General features: G+C 35.1%; 1 protein-coding gene across 1 annotated transcript in view; it reads right to left on the reverse strand.

Annotated features, from left to right (window-relative positions):
• Positions 1–433: 433 nt before the first annotated feature.
• LOC113079763 (tetraspanin-7-like) overlaps positions 434–13815 on the reverse strand; it is a 34705-nt gene continuing 21323 nt past the window's right edge. Inside the window, exons 2-8 of the mRNA XM_026251968.1 lie at positions 5735–5923; positions 5585–5659; positions 5319–5414; positions 4955–5110; positions 4793–4876; positions 2121–2203; positions 434–848 (exon numbers count right to left, since the gene is read on the reverse strand). Of these exons, the coding sequence (XP_026107753.1) occupies positions 2135–2203; positions 4793–4876; positions 4955–5110; positions 5319–5414; positions 5585–5659; positions 5735–5923 (669 nt within the window). The 3' untranslated portion in view covers positions 434–848; positions 2121–2134. The remainder of the gene's footprint in view (positions 849–2120; positions 2204–4792; positions 4877–4954; positions 5111–5318; positions 5415–5584; positions 5660–5734; positions 5924–13815) is intronic.

Genomic DNA, 13815 nt, shown 5'->3' on the forward strand with positions numbered 1-13815 from the left:
AGTAAAATAACAAAGACAAAAAAAAAAGCCATTTCTGAGATAAACCCCCGATTTTACAACAGCAACAACAACAACATCTTGTCATCTGTAATTTTTTTTTTTATAGTTTTCCTCTTGATAAAGCAATTAACTAACAAATCTGCATTGAAGTCACTTTTTAGGGGTTAAGTAACACCGTGTCCTAACCAGATGTGTGAAATTACTGCGTTAAGCCACAATAGCCAATCAGAATGTTTGATGTGTAATATACAGCAATCTAGACCAATGAGAATTCACTGTGGGCGGAGCTACCAACTGCAATGCAACATATGGAAACCAAGCTAGCAAAATGGCAGATAGATAAGAAAAAACACAGCTTTTAAATAGTTTTTCTTCTCAAAAAAGTGATAGATATCGAACAAACGACACTTAATTTAATTTCTCTGTCTAAAAATAGAAAAAACAGCAAAACCACAGCTAACCTGAACATATTTGATATGCAGCTAGAGAGAGATTGCGATATCGATTGGCTTGTATGTGATCGGTTAGGACGCAGTGTTACAGAAACGCTGTTGACTTTAGTAGTGTGTTTGAGATGGTTTCCACATGCAAGGTTTTTGTACAGAGTAAAGTACGCGTGCGTCTTAAGACCATTTCCTTTTCCCCACTAACGCTGATGTTTCCAAAGAAGAGGCTTTGGTCATGGCATAACTGCATGATTTAGGAATGATGGAAAGGAGAGAAAAGAAGGCAGGAAAGACAGAATGACAGATAAAAGGAGATAGAATAAAAAAGAGATTAAAAAGAATGGAGTGTGCTAGCATTTTTGGGTTGCTTTCCCTTTCCAAGGTGTCGTACGTCTTCTGTGCCTGTAGAAACGGAAAAGATGTTTAAAGACATTCTCACACATACAAAGTAACTATTCCCCGAAAATTCTTCCACTCACTACAGTTCTAAAATGTCTTCATATTCAAAGAGGCAAGATCAAGTTTGTTTACAAAGCGAATTTGATGATATTTGATAAGGCATCGTCCACACAGAGACGCATTTCTGTGAATATGCAATTTTTTTATCGGATAGGCATTTCATCCACACGGATCCAGCGTTTTGGAAGGGTGAAACCGTTATTTTTTTAAAACTGGGTACCAGAGTTGATAAATTTGAAAACACTGCCCTTGCGTTTTCGTGTAGACGGCGAATCCGTCTATTTTCTGAAACGATGACGTCATCAGCCCACGTCTTGTCCCTAATAAGACACCGCTACGTCACGTAACAGCAACAAAAACATGAACAAACTCTGAACGATTGTCTTTTTATTAACTAACATTAACACAGATTCATAAAAGTATTGTTCCATCTACGTTTGTGTACCACACATAGTCCATGTCTTCTCCGTTTTAAGTGCATCTCGGTGGCAAATTACAGCACCACATACTGGTCTGGCATGTATACTACATCGTTTTGTAGTTTCGTGTGGACGTGGATATTTTTTGAAATGAGGAAAAAAAAGATTGGATTGGGGTAAACTCCGTCCCCGTGTGGACGGGACCTAAGGCAACACTGCATTGATATTTCAAAAAAAGAGAAGAGAAACATACAAAAAATATATTTACATATATTGTAATTATTTTAAAATGAATTGTATAAGATTTTCAGATATATTATTTTAAAAGAAATTTAATTAGATTTTCAAATATCAAGAATGCACATAACTTAATTATTTAATTATGCTAAGAAAACATTTTGTTGCATTCACAGAGAATTTACCCAGAATTCATTAGTAAAGCAAAAAAGCAACATGCAGTTGCATATATATATACACACACATTTAATTCAGTATATATATATATATATATATATATATATATAGATATATAGATAGATAGATAGATATACACACACTTGCATGTTCATTTCAGAAATAAAAAAGCAAACTTAATTATGCTCCCTTCTAAGAAAACATACTTAAGCGATTTTATTCAATATTTCTATTTTATTTAATACTCTATCATCTCGATTCTTATGTGAGCTATTTGTGCATCATGAGTTGCAGTCCATTTCATATGAGTCAGTACTTCTAAAGCTAGTTAGTAGCTCCGTGTGTGTCTGTGTGTGTGTGTGTGTGTGTGCGTGCGTCTCACCTGTGCACAGGCCTCTACACCATCTCGTACTGATTGGCAGTGATGAATCGTGACAGACAGCAGGCCAGCAGCATCCCGATCAGCTGAAACACACACACGCACGTGGCCGTTACCGTGGTATAGCTGTTTCCAGGGCTTTTTTTCCTCCCTATCCCTGCGTAATTGCTAATTAAATTAAATTGCGATAGTCGTTACCGCCGGCTGCTCTCCCGGGTGTACGGTCCGCTCTCTCCGCGCGCACCAAATTCTAGTTATAACCATAATGAATGTTTACTGATCCCCGTTAAACCGAGCCAAAAGAGTTCCACGTGCACGGCGGAAGATTAGACGTCATTGATCCGGGGCCGCCCGTGTGCTCACAGATAACGTTTACAGTTCAATTAGCATCGCTAGAGGGGTCGAGGTGTTCCTGCGCGGCCCTTTGGACCCATTAGTGCGGATGGAGCGCTATCTGCATCATATGGTCCCGAGGCGGAAGCGTGAGTGACGGAGCGCCTGACTGCGTTTGAAGAGGCACGCTCGCTAGAAGACCCCAGCTGCGCCACACGCTCGGCTCTGGCGCCTGTGTCTGTGTGTGTTTACTAAATGAGGGCTGGGAAAACACAGACAGCCCGGGGTCGGTGTTCACGGCGGAGCTGTCTCTCGCTCGAGCTTTTAGACGCACCGTTACCCGGTGACTCGTTTCGACGGAGCGAGCCGCTCCATCTGCGCGAGACAACCGCAGCCAGCTGTTCAGCTCGCGTCAGCGATAAACGGAAAACAGAAATTACAGTAAACAGTCAATATTAGCTCGGACGCGATTATGACATCTCAAGGAGAGGAAAATACTCATATGCTTATCTTTAGATAAAATTAACAGCGTGCAAGTTGTTCTGTTAACAACATCAACCAGTTGTGTGAGTTTGGGACGGGACTATCTTTTTGTTTGAACAATCGAGAGGTCATATATATGTATATATATACCAACAATCTTTTACATATAAGGCTTAAAACTATTAATATAAAAAATGTTTTAAAAAATCATTGTGAATATTTAAAATGTTTAAAATAAAAGTATAGAATATTAAATAAGTGCAGATTATTCAAATATATGAAAACACTAAAATAAAATGTTTAATAAATGTAAGATATAAAAAGTAAAATAAAAAAGTTTAAGATTCAAGTGTAGAACATCTTTAAAAAATAATGTATAGTATAAAATGTTTAAAATAAGTGTACAATGTTTTTTAACGTTTAATTGAACATAAATATATATTAAATATATATATAAAAAATGCAATTTTACATTTTATGGGATATCTTTCAAATAAAATAAAAATGCTTAAAAGAAAAAGTATTGAATATTAAAAAAAAAGGACTATAAAAAAAACTAAAAAAAACTTAAAAAATTAAAGATTTCCTGTAACCAGACAGAAAAAATGAAGTAAAACTACAAAGCCCCATTCACACCAAGAATGGTAATTATAAAGATAACGACATTAGCATCCATAATGGTAGACGATATTGTCTGCTCATAGATGCAGCTGGTGGCTTTAAATTCTCAGGCTCGTGATTGGGCGTCAATGTTTGTAGTGTTCATCAGCTGGAAAAATTTTATCTGGAACAACTGAATGTGATTTTAACGATATTGTTTCTCTGTGCCTTCATCGTTATAGCTGTGGTGTGGACTCTGCTACTCTTTAACACTGAGAACAATTTTTAGATCAAAATCTTTATCATTATCTTTATAGTTATCGTCCTTGGTGTGAACAGGCCTTAAAGGGTTAGTTCACCCAAAAATGGAAATTAGCCCATAAATCACTCACCCTCAAGTCATCCTAGGTGCATATGACTTTCATCTTTCAGACGAATCCAGTCGGAGTTATATGAAAAATTATCTTTGATCTTTCCAGCTGTTTCATGGCACTCAGTGGGTGTTGCATGCATCAGTCCAAAAGAAGTGAAATAAAAATTGTCTCATATGGCTGTGGGGGGTGAACAAAGTTCTCCTGTAGCGAATCAATGCGTTTTGTAAGAAAAATAACCATATTTAAAGCGCAATAATAAATTTAAACTAGCTTGCGTCAACAGTTGTTCACAGAAGCAGTTTGAGGTCATAGCGTGGAGAGATCAAAACAAAACAACAGTCACTAATTAGAAGTACAAAACAAGGATTTGTAATGTCGGAGGATTTCGATATAAGCCACTGGTGTTCCTTTGCTAAAGTTAATAAACTTTGCTTCCTATGTTCCTGTAAACAAACGTTGGTTTTAACGAGACTCACATGTGTGTGCAATACTGACCTCTTACATCATCAGCTCGGAGCTGCTTCCATGTGCCAATGTTGGCACGAGCTACATTAAAGTGATTATTACGTTTTGAATATGGATAATTTTCTTACAAAAATGGATCATTTCACTACAGGAGGCCTTTGTTCAGTCCCCAGAGCCACGTGAGACACTTTTTTTTTTTTTTTTTTAATGGTTGCGCTTTTTATTTCACTTCTTTTGGACTGATGCACTGCAACATCCGCTGAGTGACAGCTTGGAAGATCAAAGACCATTTTTTATATAACACCGACTGGATTCGTCTGAAAGAAGAAAGTCATATACACCTAGGATGAATTGAGGGTGAGTCATTTATGGCCTAATTTTCATTTTTGTGTGAACTAACCCTTTAAGTCTCCATCCTACCTGCGAGAATGCAATCCCAAACGTTACTCCAGCAATAATGCCCACGTTAGTCTCAATGAAGGTCGTCACCAGCTCATAGCAGCCCTGAACACAACAGAAGCATTATAAGTACATGAACATCAGTGTGTGTGGTTGTTAAGTGTGTGTGTGTGTGTGTGCTACCTGCTGATAGACTTTGGTGGGCGCTATGGTGGCGTTTCGCAGGTCTGAGGACTTGCAGTCGGAAGCGTTGGCGCAGCAGCTCGGAGGAATTCCATTCACAGGGAAATAAACGCTGGAGAACCAGCTGGTGTAGTTCAGAACGCCACAACAACGCAACTGAACACAGCCAGAGAATATCATACAGATCAGAGCTCATGACAGGTAGTGCTATCTATCTATCTATCTATCTATCTATCTATCTATCTATCTATCTATCTATCTATCTATCTATCTATCTATCTTTAATGCAGAGGATACATTTATCCTTACACTAGATAAACAGCATTAAACAGATGAACGGTTGTTAACCAGTGTTTGAACGTACACTTCTCTGGATGTTGTCCACCGCGACGCTCCTCTCGTCCTTGGCGTTGTAGTTGTGAACGGCCTCGTTGTATGTCCTCATAAAGGTGCCTTTGATCTGAGTAAACACACACACACACACACACACACACACACACACACACACACACACACACACACACAGTCTGTCAGATGTCACCAGAACAAGCCCTCCTATTGTGAGACAGATGGAGATCTCCGAGACACATTATGGGTCACCGCCGGAGAATATGCTGAAGCACGTCTCACCTCATGACGGAAAACAAAGCCCGAGATGCCAGCGACCAGCTCGGCCAGGAACACCAGCGACAGGAACATGGCGTACTAGAGATGAGAGAGACGTGTTGGCTGTTAGGGGCATCATTTGATGTAAACTGCGCTCCCTGAGGCTGAACTCACCAGTTTGAGCATCCATGGGCTCCCGCGGCACGTGGCGAAGCATCCGAAGAGTCCGAACACGATGATGGTGGTCCCGGTCCCGATGAGCACGTAGGGAGCATTGGTGGAGTTCTCAGCGATCAGAGCGATGTACGGACCCAAAATGAATTTCCCCCATAATCCCACTGCAAGCAGGATCGCCCCCGTGATCTAAAGGAAAAAGACAAACATTAGAACTTTTAACGTTAAACCAATCGAGGAAGTACTTAGTACTTTTACTCCTCTGCTGCCATCTAGTGGACAGTACATGAAGACAGCAAAACACATAGAAATGATGATTCTGATCAGCCAGTGATGAGGTTCTGTGGTCAAACTTTTTATAATAATGACACCAATGTACATCTTTTACTAATTTCTTATTATCAGTGTTGTTAACATAAAACTATTAAAATTTTAAACTATTAGTTTATTATTACAGTAAAACTATTAAGCTAAACATAAAACTATTAAAAGCCATTTACTGTAATTTAAATAAAATTAGAGTATAAATATTACATAAAAACACTTAACTAAAACAAGAAATTGAAATACTAAAATAACTAAAATAAATACAACTGTAAAAAATATAAAAATAGTAAAAAAAATGTATACAAATGACAAAACCACATAAAATCACCAAAACGTACATAAAAAATGTATAGAAAATACCATATAAAAAAGCAAATTTAAAACTTTAATACTGTAATAGTATATAAATCATATTAAAATAGCACTGCCTATTAGATGTTCTAATTTCACGCCTCTTGTGTTGTTTCTAGTCAAATAATGAAATAATTTAAATTCAAACCAAAATTTGATAGTAATATTGCTATGTCCTAAAAGCTATAATATGTTACATTTTATGTTTAGATTATTTTTTTAGTAATTTAAGTAATTGATGTGTTGTTTACATATGTGTGGACATATTTCATGTCAAAACTATTCTGATTTGCTTTAGTATGTACCTATTACTATAATGAACGTTTTATATATATATGCCAGTTGACATTAATTAATGTATGAAAATAAAAGCCCTTATCTAAAAGCACAAATTCAATCTTTGTAAAAAATAAATACTAAATATATAAATAAATCTAAAAGTTGTTTTACAAATAAACAGAACCAGAATCATTTATAATATAAATATAATAATATAAATGCATAAAAGTGAATGAGTGAGTGAGTGAGTATAAACTCCAGCATACAAAAAAAAAAAAAAAAAATTCTAGATTTTTGTATATGCTAAAAGCATAATATATTTAATATGTTTCTCCTTATTTTATAATAGGCAGTTTTTATAGTTTAGTCACACAAATCCGTCCCACAAACAACCACCCGAAGAGGGCGCCGGTGTATTTCTCCATCACTAGAAGCTTCTCTGAAACACAAGACTCATTGAGAGGTGGAAGGATGTCACGTAATATGTATGATCTACAGAAACACAACTATTCTCATGAAAATACATAAGCCTGGTTAAAATGTGCATCTAAACATATCTCATCTGTCCTGTTTCATCTAGACTTCACTTACAAAAAGTAGCATGCCATTATCATGATTTGAACATGTAGCATTTTTAGTTTAGTAGAAACTAAAACAGATTGGGTGTTTTGGATCATTCTCTCAGTGTTTATTAAGTTTTTATCAGCAGTCTGGAGGACACATGAAGGCCGATGGGCTTGTGCTGAACCAGTTTAGCCTGCTAGCAGATGGACCACAGATTCAACACCACGAACTGAACCCAGATCAACACATACTGTACAGGACATTTCTGCATGTAATCATCACTGCATGTAATTGTCTGAAATGTTATGACTAACATCCACGCGTTCGAGATGAGCAATAGTGTGGAGTTAGCGAGCGCACATGACGCTACCCACAGAAACAGCCATGAATCAGTGAACCCACATCCTACTCAGAACAGTATGATGCCGTCATTCTGGCACCTCTGAAACAGTCATCGGTTTTATGGATATGCTAATGATGGTGTGAAGAGCTATTGTGGCACAAGCTAAACTCAATAGTGAGCTGCCTTGGTGCTTAGACAGCATGCTAACTGAAAGAAGCCTTATGCAACATCATATAGACTAATTAGAGTTACAAATTAGAGTTAGGTGCTTCCCAAATCGCGTACTTATACTTATGCACTTATCTATGACGTATGACGTGTAGTATAATGTGAACACAAAACAGGTCATTAGGGTAAATTTTTCAAAATTGAGATTCATACATCATCTGAAAGCTGTTCTTAGCGATGCATATTACTAATCAAAAATTAAGTTTTGATATATTTATGGTAGGAAACGTACAAAATGTATTAATGGAACATGATCTTTACTTAATATCCTACTGATTTTTGGCAATAAAGAAAAATGAGTAATTTTGACCCAGACAATGAATTTTTGGCTATTGCTAAAAATATACCCCAGCGACTTAAGACTGGTTTTGTGCTCCAGGGTCACAAATGGTGCGAGAAGTGTGTTTACACCAAAAATTCCAAAAGGAAAAAGTGCACTTTAAAATGCACTTAACTGAAAAAACCGAAGTGTGGAATGTTGGATATTTTATGCACTCATCTGTCAGCTTTAAGTCACGAAGGGGGAGGGGCTATCAGAATCCGAATATTAATGAAAAAAAATAACCTTATAAAATTCATAAATTACATGGTTGAGAACATAGTGCACAAGAAGCATGGTGTATCATTTGGGATGCGGTTAGTGTTTGATGTTAGCATGTTGCTAAGCTAACAGTTAAAAATCGTGTACAAACCAATAATTCAAATTAATGCGAAATGTACACAGCACACACAAATATACTTTTCTGTCATTAGCCAAACATTTTACTATGCTAACAGCACAACATAACTCAAATTAGCAAAATATATGGCAAAATGTACATAACACAAAAATGTTACAAATGATAATTTTTTTTGTCATTAGCATGTTACTAAGCTAACAGTGAAACCACAAGACTAGAATGAGCACAAAATATACATAAATGCAAAGGTTAAATTCTACCACTTTTCTGTCATTAGCATATTGCTAAGCTAACACTGCAGCAACAATACTTGAACAAAAATATACATAGTTAATAAAGTATGCATAAAACACCCATATTATGTTAAATATTGCCATACGTACTTTTTGTGATTAGCTTGTTCTAACAACATAATTTTTCAACGGACATGAAAAATACAAATTTTAGTTAAAATCTCCTTTTTTGGACATGGTACCATGGTAGTTTTTACATTGTTATTATCACAAATATATAACAAAGCACTATGATATTAAAATCTGATAGCTACGGAGTAAGATCATAACTTTCATGTTAACATGTTGTCGAAATGCTGGACATGTACCACGGTAATTTTTGGTATTTTCTGTAAGTGAATGACACAATCTTCTAACTAGCAACAAAAATACAACACATACTAATGTTGACTGAAATCATTTGAAATAGGCCTAACATTTTGACATTGTACAATGTTTTTTTTTTTACTCAATATGTACTATGCTAATACATCAATATATAGTACAAAATATAGTTCCAACTATCAAATTTTGACACTGCAGGTGTATCATCTTTTTGGCGTTAGCATTTTAAAGGTTATCCAGGAAGACAGTGCTCTTGGATTTGAGAAAGTTTCCATCCTATGCTCAATGGGAGCATCACGTTGTCATTCAGACCATGTCTACCAGCGCATAGAGGACACAACGTCCCGTCTCCATCTCACACTGAGACAGAGAGAGAAGGAGAAAGTGCACAGATGGTGTGACTCATCAGGGATCAGAGAGAGAGGAGGAAACCACTCTTAACTTTCAGGAACTAAAGCACACAGCTCGAAAGAACCTTAAAAACCCTTGAGAAAGATGATACGAGGAGACAGAGAGGGCCATTAACGTTTCTCTTTGACAGAGAGCTCTTCTGTCTTTTCTTTTAAAGCTGTACATGTGTCCAGAATAATTTTTTTCTCATTTCATTTTTATTTTTCTCAATTGGACATTTAAATATATCATTCTAATTACCAGAACACAAATATTCATTAATCAAAATACCATCATTACAACAATGTATTATTGTTTTATAATACAATACAATTTTTATAAAACATATAAGTAAATAAACATCATATTATCATAATGCAAAACAAACAAACAAAAAAAGTACTAAGTACTGTATTTTTCGGACTATAAGTCGCATCTGAGTATAAGTCGCATCAGTCCAAAAATACGTCATGACGAGGAAAAAAACATATATAAGTCGCACTGGACTATAAGTCGCATTCATTTAGAACCAAGAACCAATAGAAAACATTACCGTCTACAGCAGCGAGAGGGCGCTCTATGTTTTCAGTGTAGACTACAGGAGCACTGTCCGGAAAATATGGTTACATAACGTGAATAAATAAATGAAAAATGGAATCATTGTCACAATGTAAAAATAAAATGGAATTCTATTAATCATAATGTGAATAAATACATCATTATTTTATATCATAATTACCATAAAACAAAAAACAAAACCGCTCTAAGTAACACCATATGGCAAATAAATAAATACATACATAAATAAATGTCATCATTACCACAATATGGCTGCACGATTAATCGAAATTAAATCACAAAGGCAATAAATCGCGATTAGGCAGAGCTGCAATTGTCATGCATATCTTTTAGTGAAGCTCTTATCTGTGATCAGCAGTAAATCTTCATCCGAAAACCAGAGGGCGCTCTCACGCTGAAACTCTAAATACACCCCAAAGAAGAAATCAGGAAATTGCTATAGTGGCTGCTGAATAAACAGAAGATTGAACTGCTTTCATTATTTCATCGTGACTAATAAACACGTTACTACGACAATATATGGTTTATCTGAGTTCGTCTTACTATAATTTTGATTATAATAAAGTATATAATAATGCAATGCTAATCCACATTGCCTTTATGAAGTAAAAACGTGTTATTAAATGTGGTATTTTCACGTGCTTTCAGATTGAACAGCATTTACAACACAGAACCATAGTCCACTGACAAGCTATGTGCATTATTGAAACACTATAAACACGCTACATGAATAAAGGGGACTTGACTTGACAAGCTACACAAACAGCTTTCATAATTGCAGAATGATTTCTTCGGTTTTATAATTGCGCGATCATATTGACTGATATTATGAATGCAATTTTGCGTAGCTTGTCAATGAACTGCGGCTCAGTGTTGGAAATGCTGTTACACCTGAAAGCATGTGATGGCGATTTACTCATAATTAGAGGTCAGACCGATTAATCGGACGATTTTTGGCATTTTTTTATTAATCGGCATTGGACGATTCTGCTGCAGATTAGGCTGATTTATAGGCAGGTGCATCGTATATATTGGTCATCGGCTGCCCTGATTTCTAAATATCGGCATTGGCATTGGCCAGTGCAAACCCATATCGGTCAGCCTCTACTACTAATCACAGAACCGGCTTTACTGACAAGATACACATGATAATTGCATTCAATTAATCGTGCAGCCCTAGGAAAAACATCTTTCATAAAGCAAATATATATAAAAAATAACTATAATGTAAAACCATTTTAATCGCCATAACGCAAATAAATACCATCAAATGCAACAAAAATATCATGCTAGGTAAATAATGCAAATAAATAAATCAATAAACATTAACATTACCATAATGCAAAAATAAAACCATTGAAATTACATAACGCAAATAAACAAATACACAACAAAAAAAATTATTACCATCATTACCATAAGTTAAAATAAAAATATCATTCTAATTACCTGAATGCAAAAAAAAAATAAAAAAAAATGCTGCCCGAAAAAAGGCTTCATTTTATTTACATAAAATATAATTCACACATAACTTTTCACAGCTTTCTTTTCCGTGTTTAGGATGAAATATGAGTCATTTTGTGAGATTCACCTGGATGTTCTAGGAATAACGGAGACGACGCAACAATAAAAAAAAAAAACATCCGCTACACATACAACATAACGCAAAACTACACCGAAGAGTTGATCTTGTGCTTTCTGTGTGAAGGCTGGCACAAGAAAATGTTAAATGATTTATTGAGCAAAAGAATATCAATTATTCATCGATACGTCTGTCATCTCTCTCTCTCTCTCTCTCTCTCTCTCTGTCTTAGCCAGCAGTCTGTAAAATAAAGATACATAAAACTCTCTAACCCAAGAAAACCTGAGAGATCACTAAACTTTCAAAACTACTATTGCACTTTCTTTCAGAGGTTTTATCAGTTCATGTAGTCCCTGGGAATCAAACCCCTGACCTTGGTGTTGCGAGCACCTTGTTTATATTAGCTCAGGGCTATCGAGATTGGACTTGGATTGGCTCTGAGATCTAGTCATTGCTTTATCTTCTTACCCACAGAGAGCTGAAATTAAACAGGATCTCAGGCACACGCTTCTGAACGAGACTCCTTCTATCCCCCGACACTCGCGTCTGTCTGCTGACGCAACGTGGAGCGTTCATTTCTTCAAATGAATCTTAAATTGCTGCGACTCGGCGGCGTTCGTCTTTGATATGTCAGCAGCGCCTCTTGAGTTACAGAAGATTTAGAGCTTAAATAAAAAGAGACAATCTATTAGAGTTCTCGTTGTTGAGGAAAACGCTCCATGGCAGCAGAAGAAACGTTTCCAGAGTGACACGTAAATCCTGTGCTTTCCTGTGGAGTTCTCAAATGTGCATACATGGGTTTTTCAGTAAATATTAAGAATCAAGGAGCAATGGCTGGCATAAATCAGATGTGGAACTATGTGGAGTCCATTTTTATGTTTATGCATTGGCTACATCTTCCACTTTAGAAGACTCTTGTTTTTTTTTTTTTTTTTTTTTTTTTACATGGACTGCGACTATATACAGTGTTGACAGGTGTAGTACCTGTAGTACCTCCCAGGTGTAGTTTTTAATCAATTTTAGCCATTCTTTCTACCATGGCAAAAATGTAGTTATTCTACATCCAAAATAATTTACTCAAATTTATTTATTTATACGTACGTAAGAAAATAAACAGAAGATGGCATTTTAATGGGCTCTTTAAAGAATAAAGATCCAACAATTTTTATTCTTTTGCATTTTTACCTGTTATAATATTTTTTTCTTGAATATTATTTTTGTTTAATTTAGATGAACATTGAAAAACAAACAATATACAACAAAAAGAGTATTACATTCTTTTTATATTTATAAAGTGTTATATTCTTTCTTTCTGTAATATTATTTTTATTTTATTTTATGAACAACAAAAAACATTCAACAAAACGAAGGACTCCATTTAAATAAATTATTTTTAATATTTTTTGTTCAAACAAAAATCCAACAGTAATAAAAAAAGAACATTATATTTTGTATTGATTATATTTGTATTATTTATTATTAAAAAATAATAAAAAAGAAAGTATTGTATTCTATTTTTAGTAAAGTGTTTTAATTTATTTTTGATATAAACAACAACTGTATACTGTACAACAAAAATGAAGGACTATATTCATTTTTTATTATTATTTTGTATATAAACAAATACCAAACACACAAAAAATGAAAGTTATGTTTTATTGATTATGTGATTTACATTTTATATGAACAACAAAACCAAAACAAAATTTAGAAAAAAATAATTATATTCTATTTTTTTTTATTTTGTATTTTTATTTATTGTTATACTCTTTCTTTCTTGAATATAATTTGTATTTATTTTATATGAACAAAAAAAAAAAAATACACAAAAAAAGTGAAAAAATTAAGTATTATATTAATTTTATAGTGTTTTCTTATGAACAAAAAAAATGATATTCTTTTTTTATAATAGTTGTGCTAACAAAAAAAGTTGTACCCTAGATGCTGCTGCAGACAGGAAGTGACTGTTCTCCGTTTCTCTGTGTCTGGAGCAAGTGCGAGAGGGAATGGGACACAGAGAGACACTTGGATGAAAAGGGGACGCGAGAGGAAACGAGAGCGCAGGAGAAAAGACATCCTGCTCTTTGCATTTCAAATTCCTGATCAAAGCCGTTGTTGTTCTGGGGCCTTCAATCTGCTCA

The sequence above is a fragment of the Carassius auratus genome, unplaced genomic scaffold (assembly GCF_003368295.1).
Source record: "Carassius auratus strain Wakin unplaced genomic scaffold, ASM336829v1 scaf_tig00029160, whole genome shotgun sequence".
Classification (NCBI taxonomy): domain Eukaryota; kingdom Metazoa; phylum Chordata; class Actinopteri; order Cypriniformes; family Cyprinidae; genus Carassius; species Carassius auratus.